The sequence below is a fragment of the Oryctolagus cuniculus genome, chromosome 10, assembly GCF_051225735.1.
Source record: "Oryctolagus cuniculus isolate XC-2025 breed Fujian yellow rabbit chromosome 10, ASM5122573v1, whole genome shotgun sequence".
NCBI classification, from domain to species: domain Eukaryota; kingdom Metazoa; phylum Chordata; class Mammalia; order Lagomorpha; family Leporidae; genus Oryctolagus; species Oryctolagus cuniculus.
The window spans coordinates 104,215,454-104,239,137 of NC_142876.1; the positions used below are offsets into that span (position 1 = coordinate 104,215,454).

The 23,684-nt window shown below is 52.8% G+C and overlaps 1 protein-coding gene across 1 annotated transcript in view; it reads right to left on the reverse strand.

Moving 5' to 3' along the window:
- The window catches only part of CDCP1 (CUB domain containing protein 1), a 50,230-nt gene that overhangs the window by 16,423 nt on the left and 10,123 nt on the right, over positions 1-23,684 (reverse strand). The window contains exon 2 of the mRNA XM_051851680.3: positions 4,246-4,455. Coding sequence (XP_051707640.1) covers positions 4,246-4,455 — 210 coding nt within the window. The remainder of the gene's footprint in view (positions 1-4,245; positions 4,456-23,684) is intronic.

Genomic DNA, 23,684 nt, shown 5'->3' on the forward strand with positions numbered 1-23,684 from the left:
ACCAGGGTAATCAGCCACTAACCGCTGCTTTCAGTTCAAAATGCCTGACTTCCTTGCTTCAAGCGACACCACCTGGGGATGCAGCCATGTTCCAGAGTCCTGGTGAGGGGGTGTGGTCAGGACAAGGCTGGACTGCAGTTAACATGACATCTACCTCTGTGCTTAACCTCTCCCCAACGTCTTTCCTTGTTCACAGGTTTCTTCCCAGGACAATTTATTGATAAACGACTTCAGAAAAAATCCCTGTGCCAGGGGACCAGCACTGTGGTATGCTGAGTTAAGCCGCCAGCTACAACGCTGGCACCCCATATGAGTGCTGGTTCAAGTTCCAGCTGCTCTTTTTTTTTTTTTTTTTTTAACAGGCAGAGTGGACAGTGAGAGAGAGAGAGAGAGAGAGAGAGAGAGAAAGGTCTTCCTTTGCCATTGGTTCACCCTCAAATGGCCGCCGCGGCCGGCACACTGCGGCCAGTGCACCGCACTAATCCAAAGGCAGGAGCCAGGTGCTTCTCCTGGTCTCCCATGGGGTGCAGGGCCCAAGTACTTGGGTCAACCTCCACTCCCGGGCCACAGCAGAGAGCTGTCCTGGAAGAGGGACAACCGGGACAGAATCCGGCGCCCCGACCGGGACTAGAACCCAGTGTGCCAGCCCCGCAAGGCGGAGGATTAGCCTAGTGAGCCGCGGCGCCAGCCCGCTGCTCTACTTCTGATCTAGCTAACGTGCGTGGGAAAGCAGCAGCAGAAGGCCTAAGTACCTGGGCCCCTGCCACCCACATGGGAGACCCGGATGGAGTTCTAGGTTCCTGGCTTTGGCCTCACCCAGCCCTGGCCATCGCAGCCACTTGGGGAGTGAACCAGCTGATAGATCTCTGTCTCTCTCCCTCTCTCTGTAACTCTGCCTTTCAAATAAACAGATAAATAAATAATCTTAAAAAAAAAAATCCTGGTCTCAGGCTCTGCTTCCAGGGCAGCAGACCCCAGCACACCCTCTGCCTACCACGTTTCCAGGCTGCGTTCCTGGTCCACCTGGTGGCTGCCGCACAAGCCTTAGGGGAAGCCAGACGGAGGCCATCAGTGTTCACTTTGCGATCCCCTACTCCTCCTGTTCTGAGGAGTCACAGTTTCCCAACTTTCAGGGTACAGTGCCAAGGTCCACCTTTTACAACTGGTCCATCAACACGGTCATCATCATTGTGAGTACACCCTGAAGGCACAGCTCCCTGGAGGGCTGCAACCCAGATGCAGAGCCGTCTTCCAGCCCCGTGGCTTTAAGGCTGATGTTTTATCACCACTGCAGTTGCACAAATTTTAAGGCAAACCCCTGGACGCCCGCTGTTTCCTAAGCCTTTCAAGACCAAGTGGAAACCACCTCTCCTAAGGAGGAAGTAAAGAGGAGAGTGTGCAGGAGAAATGACAGAGAGCCGGAGGGGGACAGTAAGGTCTCTCTCTGGTCTTGAGCACAGGGGACCTAAAAGGTGTGACAGCCTCCTCCAGTCCTGACCTGGGCCTCTTTACTCCTGCCCTCTCGGGATCTCTGAAAAGAATATGGCCTGGAAGTGGCCTCATGGGAGAATTTCAGAACTCGAGGCCAAACCTGCCGCCTGTGCACAGCGGTGCTAGGCTCCAGGCTCTTGCCATACCCAGCAGGGCTAGGCCAGGAACCCAGGCTGTGTTTGGTCAACCTTCGTTCCTGCCAATGAACTGTGCTGCTGAACCCATAAAACAGGGTTAGATAACGCGGTGACTAACACGGCTAAAATTAGACGCCAAGTGTGAGTAAAGATAGTACCTGTTTTCAGAATGCAGGGAAACTGCATTACCTACACCAAACTATGTCGTTCCTTCAAACCCTGGCCTCGAGTAGCTGTCTCCCCACACCTCCACTGTGCCCAGGGCTGGTTTTCGGTACTCTGCCGGATTACTTAACCCTATTAGGCACTGGCTCCACAACAGACTCACCTGCAAGACTTTTTTTTAATATATATTTATTTATTTACTTGCAAGGCAGAGTGACAGAGAGAGACTCTTCCATCCACTGGTTCACTCTGCAAATGGCTGCAACAGCCAGGAACCAGGTAGGTAGCAGTGGTCCAAGTACTTGATGCCTTAGCAGGAAGCCGGAATGGGAAGTGAAACCAGGACTCAAAGCCAGGCTCCCTGGTATGAGATGCAGGTGTCCTGAACAGCATCTCTACTACTGCGCCAAACACCCACCCCACCTTTTTTCTAATGCTGTTTATTTTTAATCCTTTTTTCCGTAACAATAGTCAGGAGACTTTTCAGTCTTTGTAGAACACCAGATCTTGACTTCAGTAAAATGTAACTTAAAATTTTTTCAAACTTATTTCAAATAATTAAAAATAATTTATTTGAGAGGAGAATCACAGAAACAGAGAGACAGAGAGAGAAAGCTAGAAACAGAGACAGAGAGAAAGAGAGCACCCACCCATTGGTTCACTTCCCCCAGTGCCCACAACAGCTGGGATAGGATTGGCCAAAGCTGGGAGCCAGGAACTCAGTCCAGATCCCACATGTGGGTGGCAGGACCCAAGTACATGAGCCAACACCTGCAGCCTCCCACGGTGCATGTTAGCAGGAAGCTGGAATTAGGAGCAGAGCTGGGACTTGAACACAGGCACTCTGGCACCCACCAAAGTGGCATCTTAACCTGCTGGCCGAACATCCACCCTCTCACGTGTAGGTTTTTTTTTTTTTTAATATTTGCTTATTTATTTGAAAGTCAGAGTTACATAGAGAGAGAAGGAAAGGCAGAGAGAGAGAGAGATCTTCTATTCACTGGTTCACTCTCCAGTTGGGTACAACAGTTGGAGTTGCAACAGTCTGAAGCCAGGAGCCAGGGGCTTCTTCCAGGTCTCCCACGTGGGTGCAGGGGCCCAAGCACTTGGGCCATCTTCTACTGCTTTCCCAGGCCACAGTAGAGAGCTGGATCAGAAGTGGAGCAGTGGGACTTGAACCGACGCTCATATGGGATGCCCGCACTGCAGGCGGTGACTTTACTTGCTACACCACAGCACTGGCCCCACATGTAGTTTTAAAATAGCTTTTTAATATTTTAATTTTTCCCTATCCTTATGACCCCCTCCTTTCTTTTTTTTTTTTTTTTTTTTTTTTTTTGACAGGCAGAGTGGATAGTGAGAGAGAGAGACAGAGAGAAAGGTCTTCCTTTGCCGTTGGTTCACCTCCAATGGCCGCCGCAGCCGCCGCGCTGCGGCCAGTGCACCGCGCTGATCCGATGGCAGGAGCCCGGTGCCCCGACCGGGACTAGAACCCGGTGTGCCGGTGCCGCTAGGTGGAGGATTAGCCTAGTGAGCCGCGGCGCCGGCCATGACCCCCTCCTTTCTAAAGTACTGCTTTGATCGGACCAGAAACTGTGCTCCCGTTGTTAATGTATCTATGAATTCCTACTTTGGCACTAAAATGGTTAAAATAGTCCCAATTAAAAATGACTGAGAAAATATAAATAAATGCGTGATTATTATCTCCATCATCAATCTCCTACCCCAAACTCAAGTTATAAATAATAAAACTGCGAAATGTTTAGAGGCTGCTGAATTCTTAGATGTCATTTATCTTCAATTCATTATTCTGTTCTGTCTGGAACAACTCTGTTGTTTGGTACGAGGACCTGCACTGTACCAACCAGAAACCTAAGGGGCCATGCAGCTCTAAGGGGCTACGCAGTCACCCCCAACCCCGCGGAGTCACGTGGTCAGGACACATGACCAGCAGCCTCGCATCGGGCTCCCAAGTGGCTGCTTTCCCCGGGCCCGATTCAGTCTTAATTCCGGTTTATCTCCACAACCTTCCGGTTCTTTTGTCTTCCCACGCCCTGGACTTTCGGTCTACATCCGCCAGGTGTTTCTAGCACAGGGGCGCGGCCGCCCACACCTGAGGATCTACGGCTCCCAGGTGTCTCTGGCGCTGGCCCTGCAGCTGGGGCACCTGGGTCCCTCTCCTGGGCGGAGCCACCCACAGCAAGCTCCCCTCTCTGCGGGGTTCTCCTCTGAAGCCGAAATCAAACGACCAACTGGGAATCAGCGGGACCGCCCACATCAGGGCGCGGTCTCAGGGTAGGAGGGGTCTTCCCAAGGCTCACAGAAAGTGCCCAGGATGAAAAAACTCCGCACGGATTTCAAAAATCGTTTTCTATCCCCAAATACGTTCATCTTTTAATTCCATTTCCTTGGCTTGGCGCGGGAGGAGGGGCAGGCAGGTGCAGGGACTCACCCACACTCTTCTGGATCTCCATGACAAAGTGGCTCTCCGGGTTCTGGCAGCTGAAGGTAAACGCTGCTCTTTCCCCAGACCTGATGGCCAGTGTGGTGTCGCGTCTTTTGGAAGTCAAGATGTAACAGGGCTTCCCGGGCAGGGCCGGGGTCCTCGGCTGGATGACCAGTGTGATGCCACTGCCTGGGCGCAGCGCGATCTCAGAGGCACCTGAAAGTAGCAAGAACAGGAAGTGAACCTTGTGGGTCCTGGGAGGCCCCTCTGAGCCCTTTCTCCCCTCCCTCTGGGCCTGAAGCAGGTGTGCTGACTTCATCAGCTGTGAGATGCAGGAGGAAGCTGCCCAACACCTGTCTCTCGCGTGGGTCGTTCACATGTTTCTAACGTCAAAAGCACTCTGCTGGCCCAGAGCAAAGAGCCTCCTCCTGTGCAGTACTGGATGTGTCCTCCGAGAGGTCACGGGTGGGCATCTTACCCCCAAATCCCTGCGTTAATGGCACTGGGAGGCAGGGCCTTTGGGAGGTAAGTAGGGTTGGATGAGGAGCTGAGGGTGGCACCTCCAGGCAGGCGACAGAGAGAGACAGATCTACTGGTTACTCCCAAAATGCTCCCAACAGTCAAGGCTGGGCCAGGCTGAAGCTGGAAGCCAGGAAGTCCATCAGGTCTCCTACATGAATGGCAGGGGCCCGAGCACTTGGGGGCCATCTTCTGCTGTTTTCCCAGGCGCATCAGCAGGGAGCTGGACTGGAAGCAGAGCATATGGGACTCAAACCAGCACTGCTATGTGGACGCTGATGTTGCAAGCAGTGGCTTAACCAGCTGCACCACAACACCAGCCCCCTTTGTATTGTTTTAATTTTTCAAGTTTTGGTTTAACGGGAAATACCTGCACACTTTAGGGGTGCAGGGCAACATTTCAACAGATACACACAGCAAAAACCAGTCGCACCTGGGCAACAGCCGTTCCATTTCCCTTATAGCACACTAGAGTCACGCTGCTGTTCAGTGGGAAGCCAGAGCCGGTCACCTGCATCCCACTGCGTCCTGGACAAGAAATGTCTATTCTTTGTAAATTACTCATTCTCAGACACTTTGCTATAGCAACGCAGACAGCAACAGTCAGAGAAACCGTCACATCCCTTCTCAAAGAGCAGAAAAGTCCATGTATGGAAATCACCATGTGTAGAGAGACATGTGAACGTGCAGAAATGTATGCCCAGTACCTACCTACATGCATGCATGCATACACACATGCGCACTTAGATACCACACACCTACTCATACAGAAGTGGGGGCTAGGTGGGGCTGGCACTGTGGCATAGCAGGTAAAACCTCTGCCTGTTATGTCAGCATTCCATATGAGCGCCAGTCTGTGTCCTGGATGCTCCATTTCCAATCCAGGTCCCAGCTAAGGTGCCTGGGGAAGCAGCAGGAGATGACCCAAGTGCTTGGGCCCCTGCACCCACGTGGGAGACTTAGCTGAAGCTCCTGGCTCAGGAGTTCGGCCTGGCTCAGCCCTGGCCGTTGCGGCTACTTGGGGAGTGAACCAATGGATGGAAGACCTCTCTCTACAACTCTGATTTTCAAATCAATCAACCATAAAAAAAAAGTAGGGGTTAATAAATGGTTTGCGGAAGTTAAACATTGTGTCAATGAGCTTGGAAAGTTACAGCAGAACAATGCTACAGCAGAAACAGCTAGGCCAACACCTCCCAGTGAGCGAGAAGGGTTGGTCACCAGGCAGTGGTGTGCACAGGGGGGCCCTGGTCCAGAAACAACCGACGGCCTTCCCAGCCCCTCCGCTCTCCCTACAGGTTTTCGAGTGCTCTCAGACAGAAAGGGCCGCATTCTTTCTGAGCAGCCCCAGCCCCTGCCCCTGCCAGCCTGGGTCTCCACAGCGGGTGTCCTGACAGATGACAGGACAGGCATATGCAGGCGGGTCCTGGGGAGGGAACCCAGGGCTTGCAGAGACGCACGGGGCCAGAGTGGGTGCCACCGTGGGACTGTGCTCTGGTGCAGACAGATACAGATGGGTCAGGACCTCTTACAGCCCCTGGAACAGCAGGTGCTCCACAAAGAATGCACAAATGCATGGCAAGTTAACCAAAAGCTTGTCTATGTTTCCTTTTAAAATTTATTCTTTAAGTTAACCTTACTGAGGCATAATTTATATACATTTAAAAAGACCAACCCATTTTAAGAACTCTCTTTTTTTTAAAGATTTATTTATTCATTTGAAAGTCAGAGTTACACAGAGGAGAGGCTGAAAGGGGGAGGGGGAGTCTTCCGTCCGCTGGTTCACTCCCCAAATGGCCACAATGGCCAGAGCTGTGCCAATCTGAAGCCAAGAGCCAGGAGCTTCCTCTGGGTCTCCCATGCAGGTGCAGAGACCCAAGGACTTGGGCCATCTTCCACTGCTTTCCCAGGTCATAGCAGAGAACCAGGACTTGAACCGGTGCCCATATGGGATGCCGGCACTGCAGGCGGCAGCTTTACCCGCTACGCCACAGCGCCAGCCCCAAAGAGTTCTGACAAAGCTGTATATCCAATTGCCCAGCACCACCACCACAGTCAAGCTACAGAGAGACATTTTCATCGCTCCCCAAAGCTCCTTGGTGGCCTGCTCAGTCAAGCTGCAGTCCTGTGCCCAGACAACCATACAGAGCTGGCGCCAGCCCTTTGAGCCCAGGGCACCCTGCAGCTCAGTCTCTGCAGTGCCTGGCTGCTCCCGCCACGGGACGCGCTGGATCCCCATTGCTCAGAGCAGCTGTGTGTGTGGTCAGACGCCTGGATTTCTGTCCAAGGCTTGAGTCTCCCTGCCCTTGTACATTTTGTTCCAGCTCCACTGGCCAGCAGCTTTATAAGGTAAGGAAGCTAATCCCCCGACCTGAGGCTGCGAACTGCAAATATTTCCCCTTCTTTCTCATTTGCCTTCTGACTTCACTTAAGATTTTTTTTTTCCCCAGATGAGAACTTAGCCTCTTGGAGCCTCTGTTCCTTCATTTGTGAAAGGAGGGAGACGGGTTAGAACAACTCTGCCTGCTCTGCCAGCTTTGACCCTGGGATCAGTACCTGAGTTAGTGGGGAGCGCCACGGGTACTGTAAGCACCCCCAGCCGCTGTTGGCAATGGCCTCTCTGAGCACCTGGGAACCAGCACAGCTGACTTCATGACTCTGTCGAGGGCTTAGGTTTTCATTTTGAGAGCCAAACGTATCTCCCTCATCTCTGCTTGTACCCCTCCCCCACTCAGCCACTGTGCTCGGACTCCCCCAGCCTTCATTCTTGCACAAATCAACACTGGTCCTTCCCCAGGGCCTTTGCACGTGCTGGTCTTGATTCCTTTAAAAAAATTTATTTATTTATTTGAAAGGCAGAGTTGGGGGGAGGGGCAGGGAGAGACAGAGAGAAAGATCTTCCATCTGTTGGTTCACTCCCAAAATGGCCACAAAAGCCAGGGCTGGGCCAGGATGAAGCCAGGAGCCAGGAGCTTCTTCAAATTCTCCCACGTGGGTGCAGGGGCCCAAGCACTTGAGCCATCATCCACTGCTTTCTCAGGTACATTAGCAAAGAGCTAGATTGGAAGCAGTGCAGCTGGGACTCGAACCGGCACCTATATAAGATGCAGGCACTGCAGGCTGTGGCTTTAACCTGCTGAGCCACAGTGCCAGCCCCTGGAAATGCGCTTTTCTCTGGAGCTGGGTCCTTTTCTGTCTTCCCTGTCCGGCCAATAGTGACCTCCTGAGAGCGGCCTCCTCTGGCCAGATCACCCAGTCACCCAGTCCTCTGTTCTGTGTTCACCCCTCTCTCATCTCCGACTGAGGACACAGCTCTTTGTCCGCCTGCAGCCACCTCCCACGATCAGGCTGCAGGCTCCCTGCAGCAGGGCAGCAGGAACCTGTCCATCTTTCTCAGCGGCGGCTTCGGACCCGACAGCGCCCGGTGCCCACGTGGAAGCCGACCCAATTCCGAAAGAGCTTCGTAGAAAACCAGTCACCACGTCCTCGTCTGCAGTGCACTCCGAACGCCAGTGCCGCTGCGCTGCCGCCAGGGCGGGTGAGCCGCGGCGGGAGCAGCAATGCCTGAACCTGGGAAGCAACGGCTCGACAGCAAGGCGCCTGCGGAGGCACAAGTTCATGTGCTCAAAGCCTTCATCCTCAAGTGGTGCAGGACCTTCCGAGACAGACCTGAGGCTGAGGGCCTTTTAAAGACAGCGGCTTAAAAGAGAATCCAGATCCACAGTCAGAAACCCAACTGTCCGGGCTGGGGATTAGGACCCTTGTGCTTTCCTGTAATCGTCACATCAGCACCTTCTGTGCAGGAAATGCTTGGAGCCCTGTCTCTGAGGGCGTGGCTGCTTCTCCACAGCCTCCGCCCCCTGGCTCGCCCCCTGGCTCTCCAAGCCGGCCTCTTCCCCACCACGGGGAGCCGCATCCAGTCTGGGGGCTGCAGCCTGCCTTAGCTCTGTCACCAATTTCTTTCTCATTCTCGCTGCCCCTTCTGGCTGCTCTTCTCCTCTAGGGCTGGAGCAGTCCTTATCAGTTGCTGACTGTTCCGTTACTATTATTACTTTAAGGAAGTGGCAGACACTAAATGGATCATTTTCCAGGTGCAGCTGCCAGGGGCTGTAGTCAGAGAGAAGAGATGTTCGTGCAGATCCATTCTTCAGGAGAATAAGAGGAAGCCCTGTGCGTGGGGGGGGGGGGGGGGAGGTTCAGGGACTCAGTCCTGTGCACTCTCACCACCTCGCCATGCTTCTCCGCACTGACTCCGAGGGGACCAGCCTAGCACGTTCTATTGCCCAGCGTGGACTCTACCCCTCCTCCAGTGACCCACACCACAGAGCTGGGCCGTGAACAATCCCCAGCTGGCTCCAGCTCAGGGTCTTGAGAAAACGCCAAGCTCCAGTGCTCAGCCTCACCCACTCCCACCCCTCACCGCCCCAAGTCAGGAAGGGGGTGACTCAGGGTAGGGCTCACCCGACTGCCATTTTTAAAGCTCCCAACCCTGCACGATGATAAGTCAGTGGGAGGGGGCGAGCAGGAGTAAGACAGTAACTGTACCCCGCCACAGAAATGACCCCGGGACCCCCAGTGCTGGCGTGGAGTGGCTTGTAAGCTCGCTGGATCACAAAGGCTCAGGGCTGTAGAACACTCAGCTGGCAGAATCCACCACCAACACCCCACCCCCGCCGTTAATCACTCCTTGCAATAGGAAACATGACAGCTGGGCTCCGCCCCAGCCTGCCCCAGCTGAGCACTTCATGCTAAATGCACTACAATTTCAAGAAAACGGACGGTGACGGGCGGTGTCTTCTTCAACACCGCTGTCTTTGGACTCTAAGGGCAGGCATCTGTGGCTTCGTCAGCCTAATCCTGAAGATCTATGACCCTGTGGACAGAAACTCCAGGTCTGATGCGCTGTGGCAGCGCGTGGGCTCCCAGCTTTGGGCTTTCACAAAGGCTCCACAGCACCCAGTTGGGGGCTCATGACTCACGGCCCTGCTGCCTCCTGACCTGGCCTTATTAGGCCGCCTGTGCGCGCTTCCGCCCCGCCAGCAGCTTCTCAGGCAGGGACTTCCAACGGTTTTAATCACCATTCATTATTCACCGTTCATTAATCACCGCAGCACAGGACACGGTCCCTGCAACTTCTCCCTACTGGCCTACTTCTGCGCAAGTCTGCATTACAGCAAAGGAAACAAATGCCAAGAAAGAGGATCCTGGGAGATGGACACCAGGGAGATGGTTCCCCACCCCCAACCCCCACCCTGGATAGGTCAATTTCCATGTAAGAGACTGGCAAGTGTAAATTAAAAATTTTTAGATGCATCAGAACCAGTTGTCTCCATTCTAGGTGTGGTTTTGGGGTGGGGTGGGGCTCGCATCTCATTCACTCCCTCCGCTCCGTGGGATGAACCAAGCTGCTCCCAGCAGGCACCCACTAAGCGGCAGGCAGCCCCGGAAGAGCGCCTGGGGTGGAAGGAGGCACAGCAGACTCAGAAACCCAGAACATGGTGAATCAGTGAGGCGCGTGGGTCACAGCCTCTGTGGGTGCCAGAGTCCAAGGCCAGCGCATCGGGGGCAAATCGCGTGGGGTCAAAACAGTCCTGTCCTCCCCCAGGAGGATGTCACATCACTGACGGGCCTCCCTCCTGTCTCAACAAGCCCGGAGGCTGGGGATTCCTGGGCTGCAGAGTGGATCCCTGTCCCTCGGCATGAGCACAGCTGAACTCGTGACTTGCCCGCGGGAGCCAGCTTTGCAAGAGGCATTTCCTGAAGTCGTGGTGGGCGCTCGCTCGGAGCAGGGATGCTCATAGCACGAGAACCTGCCGGAAGTGGCAGCGACTCACCCCGAGGAGGGGGGAGACCTATTCCTTGTAAATGACTTCTCCCCACCTTTGTGCCTTGCAGAGAGCAATGGCTGAATTCTCCTAAGATGGATGTATACTTGCCAGTCTGTCTGCTACCACATCTCACCCAACAGTCAGCAACTTGAGGGTACCCAGGAAGTTCAAGGTACTCTGAAGATTCGGGCAAGGTGTGGGGAAGCCAGCAACCCGCAGGGCATGGCGGTTAAGGAAGGCTTCACAGAGGAGGCACAACTTAAAATGGGTATTGAAGAATGATTAGGAGTTTGTGAGCTGAGAACAGTGAGATGGGCGTCAGGCAGGATGGGTGGTGGGGACGGCAGGTGCAGACACAGGAGTGTGAAGACTAGGGCTGCTTTGGAGCCACTTCACGGAGTCTGGTGGGGGTGGGGAAGGAAGGGGCTGGAGAAGTGGACAAGGACTTGGTTGCTGGCCACAGACAGTGGGCTCTACTCATGGAGACCAGCACACGTTAACAGCTTCATATGACAGTTTAGCGTGCAGATTCTAGAACCAGGCTGTCAGGGCTGGTGTCTGGCCCAGTGGTTAAGGTGCTGGTGGGGATGCCACATCTTATATTGGAGTGCTTGGGTTAGAGTCCCAGCTGTGGCTCCTGATCCCAGGTTCCTGCTAATGCAGACCCAGGGAAGCAGCCCTGATGGCTCAAGTTGGTGGCTCCCTGCTTCCCCACATAGGAAACCTGGACTGGGTTCTGGGCTCCTGGTTTCAGCCTGGCCCAGCCCTGGCTGTTGCTGCCATTAGTGGATGACAGTTCTGTCTCTCTCAAACGAAAAAAGAAAGACAGAAAGAAAGACAGAAAGACAGAAAGACAGAAAGAAAGAAAGAAAGAGAGGAAGAAGGAGGAGGGAGGGGGAGGGGGAAGAAGAGGAGGGGGGAAGAGGAGGAGGGGGAAGAGGAGGAGGAGGGAAGAGGAGGAGGAGGGAAGAGGAGGAGGAGGGAAGAGGAAGAGGAGGAGGGGAAGGAGGAGAAGGAGAAAACAGAATCAGGCTGGCTAAGGTCTATTCCTGGTTCTACTACCCACCAGCTGTGCCTCCTGGGGCCAACTCCTTAGCTCCTCCATGCTTCATTGTCCTCAATTGCGTGCTGGGGTAACAACGGATGCTTGTCAGGCCTAAATGAGTGACACCCTATAAAACACTGAGAATGGCGCCAGGCAGTTACTAGTAGCTGTTATTACTGCTGACACGGTTAATGACAGCACATCACAGCTACGAGTACCCGTGATGGGCACCACTGACGGAGGTCTAGCACCAGCATGGCTCTGAGTCGAAAGCCCTGAGTCCCAGCTGGTTGGATGGGGAGTGGGGAAAGCAAGCAAGGCAGGTAAGGCACCTGCAGGGCCGGCTGTAAGGAGGCACCGCCCCACCCCCCACCCCCCACCCCTGCTCCCGCCACACGGGGGCTGTGCAAGGGATCACAGGCCTCCTTCAGGTCTGCGCCCTTACCTGCCTCGCCCCAGCCCTGGCCCTGCCCCGTTCGCTCACTACCAAGGCCCTTCTACACTTGCTGACTCATGTTTCTACACCTGCTGACTCATGTGACTCCAGCACCCCAGGGAGGCCCGGTGAGGTGACCTCACTTCCCCAAGTCCGCTGGGCTCAGGAGGCAGCAGGGGCATTCTGGCCCCACCTCCCCTCAACCTTTCCAACTCCCTCGGGGGCTTCAGGGACGCTGCCAAGCCTGGTCCTGACACCCCGCGGAAGATGCAGCAGTGCTGCTCCTCTCACGTGAAATGCCCCACCCGGGGGCCGAGGTCACAGGGCCTGCTGGGGGGAGGGGGCGCTGTCCCATCCCCAAACCTGGGAGTCTTCAGGCCGGGGATACCTGGTTTACACAGCGTACATCCATCTGTAAGGGACCTGGGCCACATCTCTTCTTCTTTTCTTTTCTTTTTTTTTTTTTTTTAAAGATTTATTTATTTATTTGAAAGTCAGAGTTACACAGAGAAGGAGAGGCATATATATAGAGAGATAAAGGTCTTCCATCCGATGGTTCTTTCCCCAGTTGGCTGTAATGGCCGGAGCTGTGCCGATCTGAAGCCAGGAGCCAGGAGCTTCTTCTAGGTCTCCCACACAGGTGCAGGGGCCCAAAGGCTTGGGCCATCTTCTACTGCTTTCCCAGGCCATAGCAGAGAGCTGGATTGGAAGTGGAGCAGCCGGGTCTCAAACTGGCACCCATATTGGATGCCAGTGCTGCAGGCCAGGGCTTTAACCTACTGCACCACAGCGCTGGCCCCAGGGCCACATCTCTTAGAGACCATAAACTAAGGTGTAAGTCTCACCAGTGAAAGGAAGACACAGCCCTGCCTATGTGGAAATAGTTCACCTCCAGTCATGAAAGAAACAACTGAAACACCAGTGTCAGAGCCTAGTTTGTCTCCATGGCAGGGGCAGTCTTTGGAGTCCAGATCCCAGGCCTGACTGGACAACAACGGACACTGCACGAGTGCTTGCGATGTGCCCTGCACGCCTGCACCTGACCCGCACTGCTAGGTCCCAACACCACCACACAGAGAGGGCCCAGGCAGGTGAATTAGCCTGAGATGCAGGACTGGAGCCCCGGGGCCCAGGAAATGACCATTCCACCGAGCAAATCCTGCCCCTGGGACCCCACACACAGCCAGCACGGTCTGTTCTCACCAACGCAGTCCAATAAGACTGAGTGAAATATCGCCACGCTGCTGGCTCCCCAGGACATCAGAAAGGCAAGATGTTTGCTCAGAGTGGCCCAGAGGGCATGTGGCGTCAAGGCAAACCTCTCCATCTCACAATCACATGGGAGCGTGGTTTGAACTTAAACTTCAGATGGGAAGTGTTGGGGCCATGGCTGTTGTTCTGCATGTTTTTGGGCAGTGTCCAAGTATAAGGTTCTAGGAAGGGAAGTAGGAATTGTTCAGTGGCTGATGGTGCCACAGTTTCGTGAGGTCTGCCTGAGGGGTGGTGGTGCAATGGCTAAGGGGGCTGAGTTGGTTGCAAAAGCAAAGCAGGAAGGATTCCAGAACAAAGCACAGGGGACAAAAGCCTGGTGCTGGGTCTCGGCAGCAAAGCATCACCTCTCCAGTGAGACTCGAGGGCCAACATGGACCCAAGGGTGACAGTCCCCCGCCTGTCCTTCTAGGTGCCTTAGCTGGGAAGCCACCCGTTCATCCAATTGGAAGTCAGCCCGGATCCAACAAGACCTGCCAATCATCTGGCTCCCACTCCAGCAGCCTGATTCCCAGGCTGGGTTGGAGCAAGACAGCCTACTGGGACATCAACATGGCAAATCTTTCATTGCCCACCTCAGAAGTACAGGAGGGGATGGGGTGCAGTATGGCAGCTGGGCCAAGCCAGGGAAGCTTGGGGCTACCACTGAGGTCTGCAGGAAGGGGAGGATGCAAGGGAGGTGACCATCTATTCCCCAACACCCACAGCAGGAGCACTTCCCAGCGGAAGCTATCCCACACCTGCAGCCCCACAGCTCTCCAAAGGGAAGGGCCACTTTTTCAGCCTCCAGACAAAACACTGCAATGTGCAGTGCACACCCAGGAAGGACTGGGCATTGACCTTACTTCTGCATACAGGGCCTGAGGAGTGATCTTGTGGGACCTCCCACTCGGGGTGGGGCTGGACACAGCACTGCAGTGGGCGGTCAGGGCAGCAGAAATGGCTCAAAGGAACCGGACAAGGACGTGCACAGTGCAAAACCCAGACACAGCCTGGTGTGGAAAAGCTCATGAAGGCTGCCCGCCACCTCACTCAAGGTAATTCTGCTAAAGCTGCCAGCCAGGCCGACTGCCAACATACAAAGATGAGCAAGGCCAGTCCGACTTTCAGAGTCCCATCCAGAGACCCTCAGCGCTCTTAAAATGCTGGCTATTTTCAGATCTCTCAGAGCAATCATAGCAGACAGTGAAAAAACAAGTTCTGATGGCAAATCTAAAGGACCTCCACGCTCCCACGCTCAGCCCACCTTGTTGGAAGAGTTTAACCGAGACAAGAGGCTGTGGGTGCATCCACACTCAAGTTCCAAACTCGTGAGGAAGGAAGATTGTATGCAACAAGGCAAGCCCTTTAGACTAACAGAACCATCCTCCCAAAGGAGTGCCTGCGGCCACTTGTCTGCAGCGTTTGTGGTCTCAGTCACTTTTCCAAAGCAGTGAAGGATCTGCATGGAGCCACTCACACCCTCCTGTTGTAACTGCCCCTTGCTCAGTCAAAACCCCAAGCCACGTTAGGGACGAATGTTAGAGACCCCCACCTCCCCAGCCACCGGTTCACACTCTGCAGCACACAGATACGGCCATGGGTGAACTTGGTTGGGACCATGGCCGTTTTAAAGCTCCTGGCCACCCCAGAATGTGGACTTGGACTTGTAACTCCTGGCAGAGTCAGACCACACCAGGTGGAAAAATGGCTTCCAAGACGGCCGCAGAGGTAAGAAAGCCCCATGACCACAGACGCCGGACACGGGAACTGCAGACTGAACAAACCTAACTCCGTGTATGAGCACTGCAAGTGACTCATGACGATATGCTAGCACGCACAGGGCCACCTTAAATCCAGCAACAGTTGGTGAAATGTTAAAAGATGTGCTTTGTCCACCCTTGACGCGTGAGCCATGACAACCACAGTCACCGAGGATCACGAGGAGTGGGGGAGGACTGCGGGGGTGCACTGAACAGCCCATCTGTCCCCGCGCCTGGGACTCACGCAGACGCTCCACAGCCCCCTTCATCCCTGCTCCAAGGTTAGCAGTTACGCAGTTTCCGGCTTCTTTAATGCTCCCCTCGCCACAGAGTCCCAGAGTCCTTCTTAACCAGTTGTTCAAGAACTTCTGATAAAAAGCCAGCAGGGGGATGGTTAAGTCCACGTAGTATGAGTCCATCTGCATAAAATTCCAGAAGTTGAATCCATGCTTGCATAAATCAGCAGAGGGAACCTCTGGGAGGCAGGGGTAGGCTGGGAATGGTCAAGAGAAAGACTTCTGGGGCTGGCGCTGTGGTGCAGTGGATTAAAGCCCCGGCCTGCAGCGCTGGCATCCCATATGAGCGCTGGTTCAAGTCCTGGCTGCTCCACTTGTGATCCAGCTCTCTGCTGTGGCCTCGGAAAGCAGTAGAAGATGGCCCAAGTCCTTGAGCCCCTGCACCTGCGTAGGAGACCTGGAAGAAGCTCCTGGCTATGGACCAGCTCAGCTCTGGCTGTTGTGGCCATTTAGGGAGTAAATCAGCAGATGGAAGACTTGTCTCTCTCACTCTCTCTCTCTGGCTCTACCTCTCTCTGTAACTCTGCCTTTCAAATAGATAAATCTTTAAAAAAAGAGAGAGAAAAAAACTTTTGCAGCACTGGAAAGTTCCAAATCTTGACCTGGGTGATGGTTACAGAAAACACACAGTACACACACACAACACATACACACACTATTACACACACACAACACATACACACACTATTACACACACACAATACATACACACACTATTACACACACACAACACATACACACACTATTACACACACAATACATACCCAATACCATGCACATACCACATACACTACACACATACCACACACACACACATACATACTTACCCAATACCATGCACACACCACACACACAATACACCACATATACACACACAGAGTCATAAGCTGCATAACAATGTTGTGGTGAATGAAAGATCGCATATACAATGCTGGTCCCATGCGATTACGGGACATCATCAGCAATGTCGCAGCCATCCTAGTTTGTGAAAGCACAGTCTATGATGTTTGCCCAGAGACAACATCACCCAGCAACGCAGTTCTCAGACTATGTCCCTGTTGTTAGGGACTACATTATCAAGCTGTGCGCTCAATAAAAAGATGCAGAAAAATCATTTCTCATGTGTCACATGTCTTTGAACCTACAAGGAAAGAGAGCAGCAGAGGGTTTGGATAGTTCTGTGTCAACTATCCACTTTGGAAAAAGATCTAAACCACGACCACTTGAAGCTTTCTCCACTAACTGAGAAGCTCAACTCTGCCCCCATCCTCCGGGCATACCCCAGGCCCTTCTGAGCCCTCTCTGTGCCGGTGCAGGGTCTCCTCCCTCCACAAATCAGGGGTCTCTGCCCTCAGGCTTCTAGGTTCTCAGAGCCTCACAGCTCCTGCCACACTGAACTGATTCCTGTACAACTCTGAAGACAGAGGAGGAAAACCTGCTGGCTTCTGATGAAGCGATCTTTCCTGGTGATCTGAGCTCTCGGTGCAGGGAGTGAGTTCGGGGGGACGGGGAGGCTCATGGGGCTGTCCCTGAGAGGAGAAGCCTGGGGGGAAGCATGTCCTACCCAGCAGGTGCCGTTTAGGTTCCCAGCTGCTCCACTTCTAATCCAGCTCCCTGCTAAAGGCCTAGGAAAGCAGTAGAAGATGGCCCAAGTGCCTGGGCTCCTGCACCCATGTGGGACACCCAGAAGCATCTCCTGGCTTCAGCCTGGCTCAGCTCTGGCTATTACAGACAGAGCCTCTCTGTCTCTTTCTCCTCTCCTATCTCTGTAACTTTGCCTTTTAAATAAATAAACCTTTAAAAACAAAAAACCCAAAAACCAACTATGTTAATAACTAGAAAACTCAAAGGATGGCAAAATTTTTGCAAAACAACTGGGAGCATTTCCCAGGTAAGTGACCACCTGGCCACGTGTCTTGCACTGTTAGTTACCTGAACTCAGAGACCTTCCCAGACTGCACAAGATATCAAGCTGGGGGCTGGCCTGTGAGCAATGTTCTGATGGGTCTGCATTCTTCAGCAATTAGAAAAATTAACAAAACAAGAAAACCCCTTTCTCACTTCTCTGAACACAATCCTGAGCTGGTTACACTCCGTCTTAACAAGCTCCATCTAAAATGGGCTTTTCCAGAAGGTTCTATCAACCCCTGCCTACTTCATTCGTCATCCATCAAAGGCAAATGCTCGAGACGGGGTGGGGGGCAGTGACAGGGAGATGCTTCATGACCAAAACATCCACTTTTGGTTTCGTTCAGCTCGCAGCTTAGGAAACCTTCTCACGAGGGAGGAGGGGAAGGAGATAAGGTTCTGGGGCCTCTGTCACTCAGCGGATGTGTCACACTCCCCACCTCCTTTTGCCAGTTATTCCAGTCCCTGGCTGGGCCCACGCCTGGCTGGGCCACTTTGGACAAGACACTGCTGTGGACCGCAGGTTTCCCCTCTGTAACATTTGGCCACCCGTGCAGGGCTTTTTCGGGTATTTGAATGAGACCATCTTTGCAAAGTAGGCTGGGCACATGGCAGGTCCCGACTACTAAAGGTCACTATCATCAAGCCTTATAGAGGACAAAGCCCCCAAAGCCACCACACCCTGGAGGGCAGAACTTCCCTGGCAGACCCTCCCTCGTGTGGGAGGGACGCAGAATACTAAACACTGTCCCTCGCCTGACAGCTGATGCTCCGAGGCACAGCTGACTTTCTGGGTGAGTGTGGCCTCATCAGCCGAATTCATCATGAGACTTGGGCTTTTCCTGGAGAAAGTAAAAGGGGAGGCCGGCACTGTGACATAGCAGGTAAAGCCGCTGCCTGCAGTGTTGGCATCCCATATAGGCACCGGTTCGAGTCCTGGATGCTCCACTTCCAATCCAGCTCTCTGCTATGGCCTCGGAAAGCAGTAGAAGATGGCCCAAGTCTTTGGGCCCCTGCACCCACGTGGGAGACCCAGAAGCTCCTGGCTTCAGATCAGCTCAGCTCTAGCCATTGAAGCCAACTGGGGAGTGAACCAGCAGATGGAAGACCTTTCTCTCTCTCTTTCTCTGCCTCTCCTTCTCTCTCTGACTTTCAAATAAATAAATAAATCTTAAAAAAAAAAAAAAAGGAAAGAAAGAAAGAGAAAGAGAAAGGGATCCAGTGTGATGGAGATGCCACATGGCAAGGGATGCCAGTGGCCTCTGGGAGCTGAGCATGGCCGTAGTGGAAGCCCAGGAGGAAATATGGCCCTCCAACCTGCATCCCGAGGGACTGATGCTGCCACAACTGCTGTGCTTAGAGGGCCACCAGCTGCAGATCAGAACATGGCCAACACGTTCATGTGAGCCTGTGAGAGACCCTGAGCAGGGAGCCCACCCACATGGTGCATACTCATCTGACCAATGGACCGTGAGCTAAGAAATGGGTGATGCTGGAAACCTCTATGTGTGCAGCAGTGGGAAATTGACACAGGACTCACAGCCAGACAGGGTTCAGGGAAGACAGGGAAGCTTTTCTAAGATCTACAGAGCTGCTCATGGAGAGAAGTTCTTTTGGACAAGTGCCAAGTATGATTCGGGATGCTGAGCCTCCTCTTCTGAGCTGGGCTGCTGTTACATAAATGGAGACAGCCTTTTCAGAAGTGGGACATCAACAAGGATATCTAAAACCCTCTACTCACTGTAGAACTTGGATGTCTATATGCTGGAAGGTGCTGGGGCGTGTATTAGGCAGCTTTCTGTCCCTACAACCTGAGACAAGGTTATTTGCAAAGGAAGGAGGTTTATTTTGGACCACAGTTGTGGAGGTTCACAGTCCAAGATCAGATAGGCCCCACTGGTCAGAACACCCAGTGAGGCTGAAGGATGCAAGTGGCAGGGTGTGCAGGGGGCTGAAACACCCTTTGGGGGCCTTAGGTCTGTTTGTCAACTGCAGAGGCTCAGTGTCTTAGTCACTCAGGGGGACATAGCCGGGAATGGACACATGGGGTGTCCCCATCCCAGGGGCCAGGACAGCCACCCAGGAATACATCCTCCAGTTTACACCTCCTGCTTTAGGAACCAGGGCCACCACCTTTCCATTGTTGTGTCCAGAAATCCTAATGTGGGGGTGGGAGGAAAGCAACCCACACAGCCTGAGATGAGGAAGGAATTTTCAAATGATGCCCCTGCAACGAATATGGGCCAGGTCAATCACATGAGTCCTCAGGCAAATCAACGAGCTGAGGGTGAGGAGGTCGGCAAAGGAAGGTGGTGCCATCCATGAGATCTTCTGGGCCAGGCAGGCACACACTGTGCTCACCTAGAGGAGATGGGCAGGCCCAGGAGGCGGCGTGCCAGCAGGGATGGCCACAACGGCACCTGTTACATCAAAGCTGGTTATTATGGACAGAGTTAAGTTCACAAGGAAGGCCATTATGGTAGATGCTATCTCAACAAGGGTAGTCATTAAGGAAGACACATACACAACCACAGCTGTTGCAGAAGGTGTTGGCATGGAAGTTGTTAAGTCAGTGAGGAGAGTTATTATACAAGGTGTTCAGTCATCATGAAAGAAGTTATCAACAAGGGTAGTTGTTAACATGTATCAACTAACATGTCCATTACCCACAGGGAATAAGGGTAGTTGTTAACATGTATCAACTAATATGTCCATTACCGGCACGGGACAGTGACAGCACCAGGGCCAGGCTGTCAGCTTAAGATGATTACGCCACAAATTCAGGGAGGTAAGAACCTAAGTCGAGGGACCAAAGATGCTGAATGGAGAAAACTGATTCCAAAATGCACTGTTTCATGGGGGAGGGGTTGGGGAGAGGAGAAACAGCAGAGGGTTACTGCTGAGAGGGAGAGGGACTATGGGTCCGGGCACTTTCCTTTCAAACATCATATTCCTGCTGTGCAGAAGCAGCTTGTCCTACACTAAGAGCTGCTGTCGAGGAAGGAAGAGGAGGACGAGAACAAAACGCAGCCGCCGAATCCTCAGCCAGCCGCCTTCCGCTTTGCCCTCACAGCTAGCTGGTCTCCAGTGATACATCAGACAGGGAAGGAGTCACCCCGAATTACATTTTCCCATAAGGTAGATTGTTTAGCATGTTGTCAGCTCAGATATGGCAGCAAATGCCTTTTTATTTATTTTTGTAAGGTTTATTTATTTATTTAAAAGGCAGAGTTAGAGAGAGGAAGAGACAGAGAAAGAAATCTCCCATCCACGGGTCCACTCTACAAATGACCGCAACAGCAGGCAGGGCTTGGCCAGGCTGAAGTCAGGAGCCTGGCATTCCATCCAGCTCTCCCCCAAGGGTAGCAGGAGCCCATGGACTGGGGTTATCAGCCACTGCTTTCCCAGGCACATGAGCAGGGAGCTGGATCAGAAGCGGAGCAGCCGGAATGCAAATGCTGCTCTGATAGGGGATTCTGGTGTTTGAAGTGGTGGCTTAACCCCTTAGCCACAACACTGGCTCCAAGGCACCTTTTTAAATATCAAAACGATACCATGGGATTATTGGTCATTAATAACAGAGCCACGGCCAGTGCTGCGGCTCAATAGGCTAATCCTCCGCCTGTGGCGCCAGCACACCGGGTTCTAGTCCCGGTCGGGGCGCCGGATTCTGTCCCGGTTGCCCCTCTTCCAGGCCAGCTCTCTGCTGTGGCCAGGGAATGCAGTGGAGGATGGCCCAAGTGCTTGGGCCCTGCACCCCATGGGAGACCAGGAGAAGCACCTGGCTCCTGCCTTCGGATCAGCGCGGTGTGCCGGCTGCAGCACGCCAGCCTCAGCGGCCATTGGAGGGTGAACCAATGGCAAAGGAAGACCTTTCTCTCTGTCTCTCTCTCTCACTGTCCACTCTGCCTGTCCCAAAAAAATAAATAAATAATAATAATAACAGAGCCACACTTCTGATCCAGGGCCAGTCTCGCTGTTATGATGTCCCAAAGACCTCACACATGAAGAACCTCTTCTCTTTCCCCTTCTCTTTTTCTGCCTACAGAAGCTTCATTATGACGTCCACTGCAAATTCTCTACGTTCATCTGCTGTACTTATCACAATGGACAGTGTCACAAATTCAAACAGAAGAGGCCACCTAGGGAAATGGGTCCTTGCTGAATCACAAGGTGCATGCTCTTCCAAGACCTTTTTAATTTAGCTTTTCTAAAAACACATGAAACAGAACTAGACCAGGTGCCAAAGGCCACCAATTCATTCCAAGGCCACACGTGTGAAATCCATGTAGCCAGCGAGTTCTTGAAGCTAGATGCACAAGAGGTATCCAACATTTGTGGGATGAATAGGACTTTCTTCCTTTATTTATTTATTTTTTAACCTCAATGATCTAAGATTAGGGTAGATCTTTTCAGGACATTCTAGATGAAACCAAATTCTCTAGGCCTGCTCAGTGCTAGGCCCCCAAAAAAGCATATACAGGAAAAATAAAACAAAATGAAGAAAAATCAAACAAAATGGAGAAGGCAGCTTTGCCAGCTCCTCTTCTAGTGATTTCACACTTCGAATCCAATTCTTCTTTATAGAGGCTTTCTTTCTTTATACTTGAGGAATTTGTTTTAAGGCAACAGAATTATTAATTGCTAAATCCTAAGAGACTTTGAATTTATCTTAAAAATATCCTAAAGGCAAAAGTGATAGAAGGTAAATCAGTGATTGCCAGGGGTAGGGGTTGGCTACAGGTGACTGGAAGAACTTTGAGAGGTGATGCAAATGTTACATCACTGAGCTATACCCTGCCCTGGGGAAGACGACAGAATTACATTATACCTCACCAGCATGGAAGACTGTACATTCACATACACAAATACATAAAGCACAAAGTAAGACTTGAACAGTAAGAGTCTTTCTCTTCCCCTACAACTTGGTTCTGCTCCCACACACAACCACTGTCACCAATTCCCCACGTTCTTTCAGAGGTAACCTATGAATGAAAGTGTGTTTCTACACACAACACTCGTTTTACCTTATTTCATTTTATTTTGCCAAAAGGTTGCTTGCTCGCCACCCCCCTGCCAAAACTGGTGAAGGATTTCTAAATGTGTTGCACCAAAGTCAACTTCTCTTTTCATTTCGTTGTCCATGAACTCCTGGAAGCCCCCTTGTGAATCTTGGGGGTGGCTCCTAACCCGTTTACAGAGAAATAGCTCATTCTTTCAACCGGCTGCCTAGCAGTTCATTGTTTGGACGTTGCGTAATTTATGTTACTAGTTTCCAAAGATGGACATCTGGCCTGTTTCCAGTCCCCAGTGACCAGGGCAGGGCAAGGTGGAATCTGAGTTTACCCGGTGTGGGAAGGGGCCAGCGGGACACACCTGCCCCAGAGTCCCAGGCTCCCCAGAGAAGCAGAGGCCAGAAAGGCTGGGAGGCGTTCGTTCCCTGTGGGGCAGGCTGCTACACTGGGGTGCTGCTCGTGCAACACCACCCCAAGCACCGCTCACCACCTGGAGAATGTCTTCTACATTCTGCCAAAAAGAAAATCTTACCCAGGAAGGATTTAGCTGCAGGCTGAAGCGCCAGGGAAGACTGCCAGCAGCTGCCAGGCCAGTCTAGAGCAAGTGTCCATCTCTCAGCAGGGATCAGAGGCCAGCGCCCTGCCTGGCTCCCTGCCGCGGGCGATCCAGCTCTGCTTCCCTGCACCGACACCCTGCGGCCTGGTCTGGGTTTCTGACACCTGGTCACAAGGGCAGCTGCAATTCTCGGAAGCCTGCTGGCTGTCTGCCTGCAGGCCTCGCGTGCAGCTGGGCACGGTGTTCCACTTGTACAGAACCGGTCTGGTCAGTCCCCAGCCAGCAGGAAATTCCTGCATGCAGGCGCTTGCTTGCACTTGTTCTAGTGTCACTGCAAACAGTTTCTTGCAGCTTTTTAAAGTTTTTTTTTTGTTTTTTGTTTTTTTTTTTTTTTTTAATTTGAGAGAGAGAGAGAGAGGCAGAGCTAGTTCCCATCTGCTGGTCCACTCCCCAAATGCCCACAATGGCCAGGCTGAGCAGGGCTGAAGCCAGGAATAGGAACTCAATCCAAGTCTGCCAGGGGGCTGGCAGGGACCCAACCACTTGAGATTCCACCACCGAATCAAATCCCACCTGCTCCACCTATGATCCAGCTCCCTGCAAACACGCCCAGGAAAGCAGCAGAAGATGGTCCAAGTACCTGGGACCTCACACCCACATGGGAGACCAGATGCAGTTCCTGGCTCCTGGCTTCAGCCTGGCCCAGCACAAACTATCATGACCATTTTGAGAATGAACCAGTGGATGGAAGGTCTCTCTGTCTCTGTCTCTCTCTCTGTCTCTCTCTCTGTAATCCTGCCTTGCAAAGAAAATAATTTTAAAAATCTTAAT